The sequence below is a fragment of the Columba livia genome, chromosome 2 (genome assembly GCF_036013475.1).
Source record: "Columba livia isolate bColLiv1 breed racing homer chromosome 2, bColLiv1.pat.W.v2, whole genome shotgun sequence".
Classification (NCBI taxonomy): domain Eukaryota; kingdom Metazoa; phylum Chordata; class Aves; order Columbiformes; family Columbidae; genus Columba; species Columba livia.
This window is the reverse complement of record NC_088603.1, coordinates 157,743,002-157,760,949: the sequence shown is the minus strand read 5'-3', so window position 1 is coordinate 157,760,949 and position 17,948 is coordinate 157,743,002. Positions and strand designations below refer to the sequence as shown.

Here is a 17,948-nt window from a genome sequence, read left to right as displayed (position 1 = left end):
TCCGGTTGTACTTAGTACATTAATTGATGGAGATATTTGCACAGTATCCTTATTAAAAAATATAAATAAATTTCCACGTGCATATAAAAGCAACTGGTAACTTAGGCTTAAGTGCCTTGCAACATTACATTTCTTATGTGTTAACAGTACACTTTGTGTTCAAGCATCTTGAATTCATTAACCAAGCTTAAAAAAACCCAAAATAGTCTACTAAGGACAGTAATGTTGTGTTATTTCTTATTTTATCCAATATTTTAAATTTAGGATGCAAAGAGGTTTCTCTGACGTAAACTAAGGGAGTAAATCATACCGTCTAACTACAGACATCTAGGCTTGATAGAGGATCGAGTTAGCAAAGTAAATACTTACTCCAGTTTATTGAGATGTTCAGATTGGACACTACACTTGCTCTATTATCCATAAATATGAACATTTTTTTCGCCCCGTAGATAAATAATTTCTGGCCGTTTCCTTTAATCAAAGCTAAACAGGAGCCCCCATCGATGTTTGATTTGCACTGTTCAAAATATAAGCAGATACATAGGAGCTGGACTTGATGATCCTTGTGGGTCCCTTCCAACTCAGGACGTTTTATGAACATAAGTAAGCTCACAGGTAGAATTAAATCTTGGTACAACACAACACCATGAAGATTATACTGCTCATTCATTTTACTGTGCTTGGGTATAAATTTTTGTTAGTCTTTCATAGGTTGTTCCCACCTTGGATCCTGAAACACGTTTCACTGTTGAATACAAATCTTGCCGCAGTTCAAGATGCAGTCACTGGAACTTAAAAACCAAAATAACTGCTGTGAGCAAATCGGAATAAATCATAAAAGTTTGGGTGATAGAAATAAGTATATATCATAAAATATAAGTGCGTATCATAAATGTATTTACCTATGTAATATGACTTTTTCAGGGTCTCTTGACAACAGGAGTAGAGTTCGAATCTCTTCCTGCGGCTCTTTCTCTACCTGCGGAATCTGGTCTGTACCCGGTGACTCTGGTTGGTGTTCCTCAAACCACCGGGCAGATCACGGTCAATGGTAAGGGATGTCTTCAGTCATGCTCTTCCTAGCAAAACACCAAAAAACCTAAACAAGAAATGTGTTTTCTCTACTAGACTTCATTAAAAACAGCCCGAAAAATCTCTTGGTTGTAACATCAGTAGTGAGCATGTATTTACAATATCTCACATACGAGAGGAAAAGGATAATGAACTCAAACTCCTCTTTATTAGGACTTTCATTTGGAAAGCTTCTGAGGAGGATTACTTGAACTTTTTCCTGAGAATGCAGAAGATAATCTTGCAGTTCATTTTTCTTAATTAATCAGTTTCATGTAAGATTACAGAAATTTTTGCAGATTGCTTCTGTAGAAACAATTCAACAATTCAAGGCGTATAGTCTGTCGCAGTTGCGATATCATTTCATTAATAAGCCTAAATAGAATTGTGATCATGGTAAATAAAGAGAATTAAAGAGCTCTTGTAGAAGACGAGCAGATCAGTCTCCTGGAAAAGGAAGTGTATGTGGTGATGATAGATTCAACAAGTAGTAGCACTGAATCATATCACCAACACACAACTTTAGGTACGTGTTCCGGGAATACAGAGTTACGGTAAAACAACCATTTTAATAAAGATCAACACCAAGAGAAGGTGCCTTTGAACTTGAAGAAGCTCTGTTCTCACTGAAATTTTCTTAAGTGCTTTTCTGTCTGCTCATAAAACAATTCTTTGTTTGATTTGGTTTTTTTCCTAGAAACTATTTCAGTAGATACAGAATATCATCAAAGCATTCAGAACTTTTGTAGTCATCTGCGTTTAGTTTCCCATACTAAAAATGTATTGCGGGTAGAGGAGTTGATTTCTGTACTTGTCGGCTGTTTGTGCGTCACTGTATCAAATTTTTCCTTCCAATATAGCTTGTATATGTTGCCTGATAACGAACCAGTGCAGAGGTACTTTCCTATTAAATTGAATTTTTTGAGGATAAACTGTGGTCTTCTATGGCAGATGTCTGTGTGTGTATGGATACATAAAATCCTTTTCTTTTCCTAATCAGTTTCCTTTAGGTTTCTTTTATTATTAGTTTCTGGCTATGGTCGAGGGAACTGTTAATGTATGTTTAAAGGTAACCCTCTACTCTGCCCTGGGGAGACCACACCTGGAATATTGTGTCCAGTGGTGGCCCCTCAGTTCCAGCAGGACAGGGAACTGCTGGAGAGAGTCCAGCGCAGGGCAACAAAGATGCTGAAGGGAGTGGAGCATCTCCCGTGTGAGGAAAGGCTGAGGGAGCTGGGGCTCTGGAGCTGGACAAGAGGAGACTGAGGGGTGACCTCATTCATGGTTACAGATATATAAAGGGTGAGTGTCAGGAGGATGGAGCCAGGCTCTTCTGGTGACAACCAATGATAGGACAAGGGGTAATGGGTTCAAACTGGAACACAGGAGGTTCCACTTAAATTTGAGAAGAAACTTCTTCCTGGTGAGGGTGTCAGAGCCTGGCCCAGGCTGCCCAGGGAGGTTGTGGAGTCTCCTTCTGTGCAGACATTCCAACCCGCCTGGACACCTTCCTGTGTAACCTCATCTGGGTGTTCCTGCTCCATGGGGGGGTTGCACTGGATGAGCTTTCCGGGTCCCTTCCAATCCCTGACATTCTGTGATTCTGTGCCTACCACATGGTAAAAATCACGGGCACTTAATTTTTTTTAATTGTACATGTCACACATGCAAAGGTGTACATGTGCGTTGTTTGTATGTTGTCACATAATTATAAATTTTGTTTTTTACGGAGTTTGAAAATCTTCTCTATGTTTTGTGTGCTGAGAAGATTCTCCTGTAGAAAGGGTGGTGTTTTGGGCAGCAGAAATATTGGTCAGATCTGACTAGTAAGTTTAGTACTTTTAGACCTTTCAGAAAATAGACAAATTCACAACGTATTGGTGTTTTTTTCTAAAAATCAGGTTACCATACTTCAGTTTTTGGAGTCTACAGTGATTGCCTTCTGGACAACCTGCCAGGAGTGAAGACCAACGGCTGTGCGGTTGAAGTCATTCCAGCTTTGCCAAGGCTGCAGATCAGTACCTCCCTTCCAAGGTGAGAAACGGCATGAAAGGATCATTTATTTGGTCATATTTAAGCGTTAGTCATGTGCTGATTAAAAACTCCTTAATCTGAGTATGTAATCAATGCTTTAGTAAAATAAAATGTGAATTATATCAATGCTTTTTACTTGAGAAACCTTGGAATTCATAGAAAATGTTTTGAGATTTAACTAACTGAGGGAGTGTAATGATGATTCATTATTAAACTCACACTTGTGAATCCTTGAAAGGCTGAATGTTCATACATGTAATCCATGGAGTAGCGTAGGTTGGAAAGGGCATCTCTGGAGATTGGCTGGTCCAGGATCTTGCTTTGACAAGTGATATGACTTAAATGTTAGGTCAGGGGCATGATCTAGTTCAGTTTTAATTACCTCCATGGACAGTGTTTCCATCACCTCTGTGACAAATCAGTTCCAATGTCTGACCACACTCACAAGAGGCAAAATTACTCCCTCTTCTTTATTTCAAACTGAACAAACCCAGCTCTTTGAACGCGTCCTCATACGTCGTGTGCTCCAGCCTTGTCATCCTTTTGATTAAACCTCTTCCAGACTTGCTTGTTTCCATTATTCAGGAGGGGCCCAAATATGACACCATGCTACAGAATCAATACCTTTAAGAGGTACAGGAAGACTCAACTAAAATAACTTCTTATACACTCAACAAAAAGGACATGGTAGCAGTGTGGGGGTTTTGTGGGGTATTTTTTTGAGCTGCTTTTTATGAAAAATTGAACTAATTCCATCATTTTAGGGGGAGCTGGTAGGACACTGATTCAACTCAAATTTTGGAACTTTTCAATGCTCAAGAGCATTCACCTACATGTCGATCACTATATGTTGGAGTCTGGCCGTCTGTCTACTGTTTTGCAAATAGTTGTAAAAGTATGGAATTTCAGTTTTCCATTTTTTGGTTCGGTTTAGGTGTTTTTTTAGTGTTCCTTTTGGCTACGGATCAGGAAACAGCCTTTTCGTACTTACTGCCTTGATAGCTCCAGTACCACAGGGATCGTTCTATTGATTGAAAGATCTCAGCTCCACTTCTGATCCTTAGTAGGGTGATTATCAGTATCATATGACACAAAGACATATATATATATATCTATATATATGTAATTTTTTTCTGTTGTTGTGCTCTTCAGTATGGTTTACTTAGTAAAGGAAAGGAACTGGTTTGGTTCTGATTTTTCACATCTGAATTCCATTTTTCTGATGTGGAATGGGCTGTGTCGATGGCTTTATATTACAAATATACGAGAGTAATATCCCAATGAATACAGCGAAATAATAAAATGCTGCGGTTGAGTTACACGTAGGTAAATTCCCTATAAAAATTCTGCTAGATATGGAGTCTGTGTGGTTTGGCTGTAATCAAAATTAATATTGGCTAGCCAAGGTTATGAATATATTAAAGAACATGACTTTGAAATACAGAGAGAATTACAAATATTCCTAAATGTGCATAAAATCTACTCTTTTTGGATGTACGTTCAGCTGATAATGTGGAAAATCAACAAGGTTTTCATTGTATATTGGTGTGTATTTACTCGTTGGTGTTAAATTGACTTTTAGTTCATTCGGATGCTTTGGTTTTACTACTCAGGCTCAGTTCTTGTAACATGCTGGGAATTCAGATCCATCTCCTTGTTTCCCATTACTTATTCCTTCTCCCAACCTCTGTGATCCCACCAAATTGCCCCACGCGACTCCTGCCAACTCTTTTCCGTCCTTCAGACTCTCCGGCCGATGATGTACTTTTAAAAGACATAGTGAAGAACTGAAAGAAAGATCGCTCTTCATTTACAGACAGCAGGATAAAATCTGAATCTCATTTCTCTTCTTGCTTCTTGTGGCAGAATGCAAACCCCCATCTCCCCCTCCCTTCTTTGATATGGAAGGAGTAGACACATCTCCCTCTCTCTCTGTGCTGTTTGAGGCTGACAGCTTCTTTTGTTTGACCCCAGAGCCCCTGGCCAGGGTCGTTAAGAGAGAGGAGAAGGGAGTGCTGAGGTGCCAGGGAGCTGCTGGGCACCCATGGCCAGTGTGGGGGATGTTTGGAAACTTCAGGGGCACCCACAGCCAGTGTGGGGGTGCAGAGAAGCTTCTGGAATGCCCACAGTCAGATCTGATCAGGCTATAAAAACGGGATTCTCATCAAGACGTGCAGCCTTGCATGCGATCCTATTGGAGTTACGAGCTGAGCTGCTGCCACCAGGAGCCACTTCACCCTCCCCGGGATGGAGACTCCGCTCGCCTTGCCGCCACATGTGTGAGTAAAATTAACCCTCACAGGATTGCGAGTGTATCTACTTTCCGTGCACATTTGCACGTGTATTTATACTTTCCGTGCACATTTGCACGCGTACATTCCATGCTCAATATGAGCACGTGTATAAATTAATCCTCACAGAATCGTGAGTGTATTTTCCTCCCATGCTTCCACATAAGCACGTGTAATATTCTGTGCACATTTGCACGTGTATTAACCCTTGCAGGATTGCAAGTGTATTATAAATTAATCCTCGCAGAATTGCGAGTGTACACTTTCCATACTCACTACGAGTACGTGTATCCCTTTAAAATAACCCCACACCGTGTTCGGGCAAGTGTGGACTCTTCCCAGACTCAGGGACGGCTCCAGCATTGTTTTGGTGAAGCCACGTGCATGCACACTGTGGACTTCCTGTTGTATTAGTTGCTGCCCCTTAATAATTCCCTCAACTGATATCTGAACCTGTATTCAAGTCACTTTGGAGTGCTAAAACCCTGTTTCTCGCCGGTTTAATAAAAGTTGTTTTGGACCCTGTTGTCCCTTAAACCAACCTCGGGGAGCCTCCGTGACACATCTTGATGATTTACTTTACATTTATTTCCTTTGACGCCCATCAGCACATTAGCCTCTGGACTTGTTCCAACAGGTCTATGTGTGTCCTGTGCTGAGGACCCAGAGCTGGACCAGCACTGCAGGGGGGTCTCACGAGAGTGGAGCAGAGGGGCAGAATCACCTCCCTGACCTGCTGCCCACACTCCTGGTGGTGCAGCCCAGGACATGATCGTCTTTCTGGCCTTTCGTTGCCAGCTCATATCTGATTTTTCTCTACCAATATCCCATGGCAAGCCTCAGTCCTGACGTGTTGCAAGTCCAGAGCAAAGCTGATGGCTGTCTAGTACTTAAACAAGAATTGCGATGGTTTTTAATAGAACTATATCACAGAAAAGGGATTGCGTACACTGAATTAGCTTGGGCTCAGGTTTCAGCTGTACGTTCATCCAGTGATTGAAAGTACCATTCGTTTGGTTTGTTACTATGCAATTCCTTGACACATTTGTCTAAATATGAGAAAAGAAATTCCGTTTCTTCCTGCCACTCCAAATGCCCAAACTCCAGAGTGCTGCAATGATAATGATACATGACAGTAAATTCTAAATTATCAAAAAATATGTGTTTTCAGTACTAGTTGTTATAGATGAATTCTGAAAGACTAAAATCTGCTTGTTTGTGGAGGCTTCTTATCTTGTACTAGGGAAGGACAGGATAGCAAGGAAGGATAGCAGAAATATCTGCCAAAAGAAGGTAGTGAACTCTGCTTTTTCCAACAGATTTATTGTTCATTAATTGCTGTAGCTTTTGACCTCGTATCCTTGATCCCTTCTGACCACCTTGCATCAGCATGAAAAATACAGTCAGAAAGTGAACCGCTGCCCATCTGTCTTGTTCCGCAGTCCTCCTTTCCTCATTCATGCTCTAAGGAGTTCATTTATATTCACTATTTCACCTTTCACACAGTGAATTTCTTCCAGGATGGACACCCAGGAGATTTGTACCCTCTGCTGTCCCCTAAAACTGCGTTCACTCAGCTCCCGTATTGCTGCTTCTGAGCAAAGGTCAAGGTTACCACTCAATTCTCCTTTATCCGCAATGTCTTGTCATAGCACTGTGCACATCTGCTGTTTCAATAATTGACTGGCTTGATGAGTTGGTTATTTTAAAATGAAATGCTTGATATTTATTTAAAGATATTATCTTGTTTCTGAAGCTTTAGACACCCATGCATTTCACAGAATCACAGAATGTCAGGGATTGAAAGGGACCTGGAAAGCTCATCCAGTCCAATACCCCGCCGGAGCAGGAACACCCAGATGAGGTTACACAGGAAGGTGTCCAGGCAGGTTTGAATGTCTGTAGAGCAGGAGACTCCACAACCCCCCTGGGCAGCGTGGTCCAGTTTTCTGTCACCCTTACTGAGAAGAAGTTTCTTTTCAAATTTAAATGGAACCTCCTGTGTTCCATTTTGTACCCATTACCCCTTGTCCTATCATTGGTTGTCACCGAGAAGAGCCTGGCTCCATCCTCCTGACACTCACCCTTTATATATCTGTAACCATGAATGAGGTCACCCCTCAGTCTCCTCTTGTCCAGCTCCAGAGCCCCAGCTCCCTCAGCCTTTCCTCACACGGGAGATGCTCCACTCCCTTCAGCATCTTTGTTGCCCTGCGCTGGACTCTCTCCAGCAGTTCCCTGTCCTGCTGGAACTGAGGGGCCACAACTGGACACAATATTCCAGGTGTGGTCTCCCCAGGGCAGAGCAGAGGGGCAGGAGAACCTCTCTGACCTACTGACCACCCCCTTCTCATCCACCCCAGGTACCACTGGTCTTCCTGGCCACAAGGGCCCAGTGCTGGCTCATGGTCACCCTGCTGTCACCAGGACCCCCAGGTCCCTTTCCTCTAACACATCTAACTGGTAGAATATTTTTTGTTTCAACAATACATTGCTGTATTAAATATATCTTACCTTGTATTTCATGGTCCCTTAAGAACACATTTTCTGGGTGAACAGCTGTGTAAAACACTTAGTGCCCCTCATCTCTCATTAAAGGTATTTCTGTCTTCATTCTGCATTTATCACACGTTGGCGGAGTTTGGCAATGCCTGACAGTGTAAGATAACGATTCCTCGCTTGTGAGGACAAAGTTTTCGTCTCTTCTGAGGTTTCTTCTACCGTTTCACTTGAATCCCGCTTTGGGTCTTGAGTTTGGACTTGAGGATCTTTCTCACACTGGTTTCTCCACTTCTTATTCTCCTCAATTTCATTTTTGATTATTTCTGTTTTATGTTCAGCTCTCGGTACTCATTGTTACTCAACCCTAGTGTTCAAACGCTTGGTAGATCAAATATCACTTTTTGTTTCCACGTTTGCTTATTCTAATAACCCGCTTTTGCTTTTTTTGCTCTCTTTCCTTTCTTACGATCTTTGCAGCAATTTTTAACAAGCTTTCAGAGTTAGGAATGCATATTTTATATTGTTTGAAGTCTGACCTGTCTTATGCCTAAAATATTAATGTTTGTCCTCAACGGTTGTAAAAAATGACCCTGACTAATGTGAGGATGGAAAACGATACCTGATGTCTTCAAGAACGCAAAGCAGTGGGTTTTGAGTCTTAAAGAATAGTTCATGTAACTCGGAGAGGATTTTAACACCTCAATCGTAATACTTTGTATGTGTGTCACATTTTGTAGGTCTGCCCATATGCTCCAGCCTTCTTCAGGGGACGAAATCTCCACTAACGTGTCTGTCCAGCTTTACAACGGAGAGACCCAACAGCTTATCATAAAGTTAGAGAATATTGGAACAGAACCGCTGGAGAAACTGGAGGTCACAGCCAAAACAGTCAACACTAAAGGTGTGTAAGCGGCTTTATATATAGAAATAATAACCATCACTTTTTCTCTGCTAAAAAGGGAACTACTGGTATTTCTTTTATACATCGATTTGAAATGAATATCATAACCCCCTTAAGGAACTGGAATAATTCAGTTGGATTTTATTGTAGGAGTATAGAAATGAAAGAGAGCATCGGAAAATGTAGAAAGAAATTGTAGAACCATTTATGTGTCAAGAGGGTCACCTGCTCTTTGGGAATCTAGACTTCATTTTAATAGTACTTGGGAAAAAATAATCCTGGGACAATAACAAGTCAAAAGCAAGAATCTTGGGTCTTAATTGTTTTATTTTTATGTCTAACAAAACTGGTTAGTTAAATAAATTCCCATTAGCAGTAGTGTTGTCCTACTTGAGGGAATGGAAGTGAGCCAACCTCTAATCTCACTCAGTGAGCAATAACGAAGAAAATGGGATAAAACCCAAGGCAATAAATAAAATAAGCTGTTGTGAGTTAAAAGAATAGTGAAGGTATGGAAGAAATACAGTACATCTCCTGGTTCTAGTTATTTCTCCTAAAATTTGTACATATTAGTATTAAAAATATCCTGATAGGTGAATCTTGTTTCTGTTTTGTGATGTGTTTTATAAGTTTAGTTTGTCCTCGGGCATCGTTATGGAAAAGATATTAACAGCAGAACTGCAGACAACAAGTTAATCTTTACTTACAATAGAAATACCTTATTTTATTGCAGGTTTTATTCTGACAGTGACAAAGCATTAAAATGCAATGTGGTTTTTGTTCATTTCAGCATTTGAATTAGTGATTTCTTTTCAACAGAGTATCCACTTCTCTGCAACCTCAGCGAATACAAGTTGCCAGTCATCTAAGAATAGATTTGTCTGAGACTTGTGACCAAGAACAATTTTAGAAACGGAACTGTACGATAACTGACTGTTCTTATTGCAGTAATTCCAATGTGCTCCTGTTGCGCTGGGTGCTGCGTGTGTGTAAGAGAAAGACCAAATACAGCGCACAAATTACACGCTGAAGTTCATGCTATGAAATGTATTAAATGGAGGAATATATGTGCCTCTGAATCAGGTGTTAATAGACTTTTGATATATAACATTACGCAGTTAATTAGTTCAGAATTTGGAAAGAGAGACTCTTGTCAACTTCAAACCCATCATCTCTCAGTCACAGTTTTCACTAAAAACAATGCTGAAAAATGGGAAAAGTTGATGCTCAGCCATGAGTTCAGTAAAATTTGGATTTTACTTCATCTTTCATTTTCTTTCTCAATAGAAAATGTTGACAATGAAGCCTCTTTGTGTATTTGACAGTCTCTTAGATATTATTAAGCACAATAATCGTTGTCTTTATCAGAAAAAGGAAAAATTCTGAGGAGTAACCTATAAAGATGCATACTGAAAAAAAATATTAAAAAAGAGTAAGTAATTTGTTCTGAGTGTATGATCAGAATTATAGAATTGTAGAAGTTTGCATGGGCAAAGGCCTCTGGAAATTGTCTTAAACAACCTTATTTTGAAAGGAAAGTCTCAATGAGACTCTCCAGGCTCCTGACAAGCACAATCTTACCTTGTCTCACAGAAGCAAAATTCACCCCTGTATTTGGAACTGTGTGCTCGAGATAAGCCTTGTTTTGGAGGAAAATCCATACGTATTAAGTATGAATTTTACATAACTCTGTGCTGTGGGTATGACGTAAAGCGCTGAAAAACGCCATCCATGGTAAAAGAATTAATGGTCTCCATTAAGCGTGTAATAATTGTGTTATTCCAAATGTGATTGCACTCTGGTCGTAAATTGATATAAATGCATGAGCTTGGACTCATCGTACAGTGTGACGGGATTGTGGTCATCAACCGGGAGCTAAAGATTTGTGATGTCAGCAGCTCAGTTTGGTCACTGATATAATATGGATATGACGTTAAACCGTCTCTAATAGCAACACAAACTATGAACTTGATATTATAGATCAAGATGAGAGCATATGCAGACACAAACCAGTGCACTAAGAAGTTGTCTCGTGGATGTTCTTCACTACTGTGAATTGTGGCTGTGATTTAAACTGCTCAGGGTCTCCTTGAAAGCCATTGGGTACTTACAGAGTCACAGAATCCCATAATATTAGGGATTGGAAGGGCCCTGGAAAGCTCATCCAGTGCAATCCCCCCATGGAGCAGGAACACCCAGATGAGGTTACACAGGAAGGTGTCCAGGCGGGTTGGAATGTCTGCACAGAAGGAGACTCCACAACCTCCCTGGGCAGCCTGGGCCAGGCTCTGCCACCCTCACCAGGAACAAGTTTCTTCTCAAATTTAAGTGGAACCTTTTGTGTTCCAGTTTGTACCCATTGCTCCTTGTCCTACCATTGGTTGTCACCGAGAAGAGCCTGGCTCCATCCTCCTGACACTCACCCTTTAGATATCTGTAACCATGAATGAGGTCACCCCTCAGTCTCCTCTTGTCCAGCTCCAGAGCCCCAGCTCCCTCAGCCTTTCCTCACACGGGAGATGCTCCACTCCCTTCAGCATCTTTGTTGTTCTGTGCTGGGCCCAGAACTGGACACAATATTCCAGGTGTGTTCTCCCCAGGGCAGAGCAGAGGGGCAGGAGAACCTCTCTGACCTACTGACCATCCCCTTCTCATCCACCCCAGGTACCATTGGCCTTCCTGGCCACAAGGGCCCAGTGCTGGCTCATGCTCATCCTGCTGTCCCCAGGACCCCCAGGTCCCTTTCCCCTACACTGCTCTCTAATAGGTCATTCCCCAACTTACACTGGAACCTGGGGTTGTTCTGCCCAGATACAAGACTCTACACTTGCCCTTGTTCTATTTCATTACATTTTTCCCCGCCCAGCTCTCCAGCCTGTCCAGGTCTCTGATGGCAGCACAGCCTCTGGCGTGTCAGCCACTCCTCCCAGCTTGGTGTCACCAGCAAACTTGCTGACAGTCACTCTGTTCCCTCATCCAAATCATTGATGAATATATTGAACAGTACAGGCCCCAGCACTGCCCCCTGAGGCACTGCACTGGATACAGGCCTCAGCTGGACTCTGCCCCACTGACTGCATCTTGGGAGCCCATGAGAAGTTGTCGTCCAATTTCAGCCCAGTACAAAGAGCTTTCTGTCATCCTTGATTTCACCTGATGTGCTTTTGTTCTTTCAGTCTTGCCAGTTGGTCATCAGTCTTTTGTAGCTGCTGCGTGCAGGCCTGTCTGACTTCCATTTCCATTTTCTGGAGCCACAACTTTCAGTGCAAAGACGAATGCTGTAAATGGCAAGCGTTCTGATTTTTGGGGGTGTAAAATACTGGATGGAATTAGCTGTTGAAATGCGATGACCTGACCTCCCTCCTTTGTTATGTTAGCTATAGCCAGTCACTTTTCTTGAGGAAGCCCCATTCTCTGGCATCACTTTTGATCATGTCTTATTAATGAGAACCTCTGAAGATGAGGCTTTCAAAATTGGCTCTCTGTTACTTCATTTATTCTTTTTCTTTCAGGCGCAGCTCTTTAGCTTTTCCACTCTGTCCTTCAGATAAACGAGCAGAACTTGCAGCTTGGCCTGTGCAAGTTCATAAAGGACATCACGGGGTTTTCGAGTCCTTTAGCAGCCGTGCGTTATGGAACAGATCCTGAGGCAAAACCAGTGAAAGAAACTTGTCATATTGCCACAGTGAACGTGTCTGTCATGTCTTTTAATGTCTCATTGCACCACTGTGGCTACCAGGCTGTGCTATCTGTAGGCTGGACATCACGTGTGTACTGTCAAGGTCAACTCTGTGTCACCTCAGATTGTCCCTCACCAGGTCAGATGGTCTAATCCTTCTTTTAGAATGATGACATGTGCAAAGCTGGACCCCTTTCCATCCTTTGTGTCCAGTCAGCTCTCGTCAGAGGCTTGTTATGTCTCAGTTACGGGGTAGACTCCAAGCTTTGATAACCCAACTATTTGATCCACTCTGGCAAATACAACACTGATGTGCTGGGTGTTCTTACCAACGTCACAGGTCATTAGGTCTAGGAGTGAGCAACAGCTGCACACACTGAATGAACTTGGGTGATGAAGCAAAACCTCCCTGATGACCTGACCTCATTAATGTTTATAAATATATAAAAGGTGATTGTCCGGAGGATGGAGCCAGGCTCTTCTCAGTGACCTGGGGGTCCTGGGGGACAGCAGGATGACCATGAGCCAGCACTGGGCCCTTGTGGCCAGGAAGGCCAATGGTACCTGGGGTGGATGAGAAGGGGGTGGTCAGTAGGTCAGAGAGGTTCTCCTGCCCCTCTACTCTGCCCTGGTGAGACCACACCTGGAATATTGTGTCCAGTTGTGGCCCCTCGGTTCCAGAAGGACAGGGAACTGCTGGAGAGAGTCCAGCGCAGGGCAACAAAGATGCTGAAGGGAGTGGAGCATCTCCCGTGTGAGGAAAGGCTGAGGGAGCTGGGGCTCTGGAGCTGGACAAGAGGAGACTGAGGGGTGACCTCATTCATGGTTACAGATATATAAAGGGTGAGTGTCAGGAGGATGGAGCCAGGCTCTTCTCGGTGACAACCAATGATAGGACAAGGGGCAGTGGGTGCAAACTGGAACACAGGAGGTTCCACTTAAATATGAGAAGAAACTTCTTCCTGGTGAGGGTGCCAGAGCCTGGCCCAGGCTGCCCAGGGAGGTTGTGGAGTCTCCTTCTCTGCAGACATTCCAACCCGCCTGGACACCTTCCTGTGTAACCTCATCTGGGTGTTCCTGCTCCATGGGGGGATTGCACTGGATGAGCTTTCCAGGTCCCTTCCAACCCCTGACACTCTGGGATTCTGTGATCTTTCTCAGAAGTGATTGACCTCTGGAATTTAAGCAAAGTTTGGACTGGAATTCGAATTACTTGTTTGGAAAGATCCTTAATTCTAGATTGCAATTGTTGGGGCAGTCTTCCCACCCTGTTTTCTCACACATGGATCTTAGGTGATGGTTTTGGAAAGGCTCTGAAGTGGTGGTACACTAAAAAATGATTTAATCTTGCACGAAGTTAATAAATATATTTTTTTCATTGCTGAAGGTACTTAAGTGTCCGTGACTCTAGCTTTTGCCATACTACAGCGCTTGAAATAACACATAACTAACTCATAACTAACTGGTGCTTCATCCTGAGCACAAAACCCTCTGCTGCTCTGTATTCCAAGATGGATCTTTTGGTGTTACTGGAGTACTAAGGAGACTGAATAAGTGGATAAAGTAGCTCAGTGTATTGGTAAATAGTAATCTTCTTTCTTCTTCTTTCTTCTTCTTTCTTCTTCTTTCTTCTTCTTTCTTCTTCTTTCTTCTTCTTTCTTCTTCTTTCTTCTTCTTTCTTCTTCTTTCTTCTTCTTTCTTCTTCTTTCTTCTTCCTTCTTCTTCTTCCTTCTTCTTCTCTCTTCTCTCTTCTTCTCTCTTTTCTCTTCTCTTCTCTTCTCTTCTCTTCTCTTCTCTTCTCTTCTCTTCTCTTCTCTTCTCTTCTCTTCTTCCTCTTCCTCTTCCTCTTCCTCTTCCTCTTCCTCTTCCTCTTCCTCTTCCTCTTCCTCTTCCTCTTCCTCTTCCTCTTCCTCTTCCTCTTCCTCTTCCTCTTCCTCTTCCTCTTCCTCTCTTCTTCTCTCCTCTCTTCTTCCTCCCTTCCCCTCTTTCCTTTCTTTTCCCCCTCATATTATCTTCTGGCATGTCAGGCTTAGGAGAGAGGAGCTAATTATTACCAGTGCCCTATTTCATGTGGACCAATGATAAATAATTTATCAAACAAATATCTTTTAACACAAACTAGTCCTGTCTGTCTGGCCCCATCCTTAATGTTTGGATCATGTATACTTTGGGTCTTGTATACTTCTTGGTTTTCACGAAGGACTTTATTTTATAAAGAAATGAAAGCTTATAGTCTTTTCAGCCTTCTCTGTTGCTTAATGACTAAATACTGTTATTACAGGTGCTTCAGAATTGTGATTTATTTATTTTGGTGTAGTGTTTTGATGAAATGTTTTTGCATTCCTGTGCCATTTCCTGAAGTTGGAGTCTGTATGAGCTTTTAGGTCTCCTTCAGGCTATATTCACAGAATCACAGAATGTTAGGGATTTGGAAGGGACCTCTAAAGATCATCTAGTCCAAAGTGGATATTTAATGCTGCCTATTGTGCAGTATTTTTTTTCTGGTAGTGGTCACCTTCGCTTCACTATTTTGAGCTTTGTGATCTACATGCTTCCAAGTCCATGTCAGTAACCTTGCTAATATAATTCTGATGTTATATTAATTTTTAATGCCTTAATTGTAAATATTTTGGAATTCAAACAGAAAATGAGAAATAATATTCTCTCCAGCAGATGTAAACTTCAACTTTGTTAACCACGGGTGTTGTGCTTACGGAATATTTCCTTATTTGAATACAGAGAAGCTGTACGGGGACTTCTTGAGTTGGAAGCTGGAAGATACCCTCTCGCAGTTCCCTCTAAAACCTGGGAAGATTGCAACGTTCACCGTGAACATTAAAGTGAAGCTGGACTTTTCATGCCAAGAAAACCTGCTGCAGGATCTCAGCGATGGTGAGTTTTGAATTGCTCCTGGCTTAGGAGGGTTGTGTGTTCTGCTGAGAAACACTCATCCAGTTGTTGTGCCATTTATTTTAAAATACGGTGTGAGATAGGACTGTGTATTTTCATATCTCTGTCTTGTAAAGGAAAGAGAACTGTTCAGCGAGCTGTGTGGATTGAAGACTGAATGTTTGTGACAAATAAGGGCAACGTGTGACCAAACTTTCCCATCATGAGACCTTGCCCTGCTCTCTTTTTAAATCTTCCTTGACAAGGGAGTGTTTTTGACGTGCCTCTTTGTATCCTTATCTTATGAAAATAAATAGTTTGCAAACGTCAGGAGGTTTTAAAGAGAAATAACATGAAGTTGATGATTTAGTTATCTAAGACTGTAGGATTTTATATCTGCAGTTTTACCAGAAGTGACATACTACAATGTAGGGCATCGTCCCCCTAATATTTGTAGTGTAGAGAAAGTTTCATGTCCTTAAACTCCTAGTTTCTTTTGGGTAAAAAAACCCTAAACAATGTTTGCTTATATTAGAATTATCTGGAATTACAAGTACCATTTATTTGGGGTAAAAAAACCCCAAACAATGTTTGCTTAGATTAGAATTATCTGGAATTACAAGTACCAGATACTTGTAATAAGGATTTCCTTTCTATAACAAACACAGCGTCTCACCAGACTCTTTGCTACACTCTGTATTTTTTCAATTGCCCGGTATATTTACGCTGATTGAATTATCTTGACAAAACAAGATATTCCTGTATTAAAAACAACAAGGAAAATATCATTATTATGATTTGGACTGTTTCCCAGCATCCAGTTGCAGGTATGCATTATCAGTATAATTAATCTTTAAAAAATACATATTTGCAGGATAGTAAAAATACAACAGAATTACATGCACAGCTTATTTGAGCTGAATTGGGCTGATTTCTGTGAGTTATCTTGCAAATGCATTTAGACAGAAATTATATTAATTTTTAATAAAGATTAAAAGAGTGGGTTGTTTATTTTTTTTTTAAACCTCCCTGGCGTGAAATACATAAATTATAAAAATATTTTAGGATTTAAAGGTACAAAATCCATAGTGTTGCTACACTGAGGTTTAATGTAGAACTTTTGGAAAAAAGCTGATATTGGAGGAAGAGACACAAGCAGCCAAGGAATTGAGGCTTCGAGAAACACCCTTGGTAGGAGATTTAATTCCATACAGCTCTAATTTGTGCCACAAATTCCCAGCAGCGAGGGTGTGAGGCAGCAGATCCAACACTCAATGTAGGGTGATTTTGCTGCTTCAGGAGCAGATGATGCTGTTTTACTTACAGATCGCTGAACTCTTGGTCCTTCTGCACCCCGTAGATGTCCCATCTTTTCCATGGAAATTCTAACGGCTTATTGCGTGCTTATTTTATGAGAACTTTCCTTAGGTCATAATTCAACTCATTATCTATTACGTTGCATGGAAAGGGTATAGGCCAGTTGATCCCAAATGTAAATTAAACTTTGGAAGCAGCCTTTATTTGTTGACAGGTTAACATTAATAGGAGAGAAATCAGTGGCATGGAAATGAAGGAACTTGATTAATGTCATCAATATAACTTGAAAAATAATGAGGAAGGTCAATATTTGAAAAGCCACACATTTCTGTCTTTAGTGCAATGGCATCCTCGGGTGTATTACGAGGGGGGTGGTTAGTAGATCAGGAGAGGTTCTCCTGCCCCTCTACTCTGCCCTGGTGAGACCACACCTGGAATATTGTGTCCAGTTGTGGCCCCTCAGTTCCAGAAGGACAGGGAACTGCTGGAGAGAGTCCAGCGCAGGGCAACAAAGATGCTGAAGGGAGTGGAGCATCTCCCGTGTGAGGAAAGGCTGAGGGAGCTGGGGCTCTGGAGCTGGACAAGAGGAGACTGAGGGGGGACCTTATTCGTGTTTATAAATATACAAATGGTGAGTGCCACGAGGATGGAGCCAGGCTCTTCTCGGTGGCAAACAATGATAGGACAAGGGGTAATGGGATCAAACTGGAACACAAGATGTTCCACTTAAATTTGAGAAGAAGCTTCTTCCTGGTGAGGGTGACAGAACACTGGCCCAGTCTGCCCAGGGAGGTTGTGGAGTCTCCTTCTCTGGAGATATTCAAAACCCAACTGGACGTGTTCCTTTGCAACCTCACCTCGGTGTTCCTGCTCCAGCAGGGGGATTGGACTAGATGATCTTTCGAGGTCCCTTCCAATCCCAAACATACTGTGATACTGTGTGATACTGTGTGCCAGTTCTGTTGATTTCACTTTTGTAACTCCTAAGTATATTATTTGTATGTATATATATCTAATTTCCTTCATTTGTCCTGTCTCCAAAAAGCTTTAAAGACACTCTGAAGCTGCACTTGCCCAGCATTTTTTTCAGATGAAATAACATATACAAAATATTCTGTGGAAGGAAAAGATTATGTATTTACTTCTCACTACTGTCGTAGAACCGTTGTGGATTTTTTTACCCATATCTAACTTTTATGGGACCTCATACAACCAAAATTTTGGAACAACGTTTTTACGTTGGTATTTCTGCCTGCGGTTTCTT

At 41.7% G+C, this 17,948-nt stretch overlaps 1 protein-coding gene across 8 annotated transcripts in view; it reads left to right on the top strand.

Annotated features, from left to right (window-relative positions):
- The window catches only part of TRAPPC9 (trafficking protein particle complex subunit 9), a 525,236-nt gene that overhangs the window by 74,252 nt on the left and 433,036 nt on the right, over positions 1–17,948 (top strand). For all 8 annotated transcript variants that reach the window (XM_065054500.1, XM_065054503.1, XM_065054502.1 and 5 more), the window contains 4 exons: positions 925–1,051; positions 2,973–3,105; positions 8,636–8,799; positions 15,218–15,370. In XM_065054500.1, the coding sequence (XP_064910572.1) occupies positions 925–1,051; positions 2,973–3,105; positions 8,636–8,799; positions 15,218–15,370 (577 nt within the window). The remainder of the gene's footprint in view (positions 1–924; positions 1,052–2,972; positions 3,106–8,635; positions 8,800–15,217; positions 15,371–17,948) is intronic.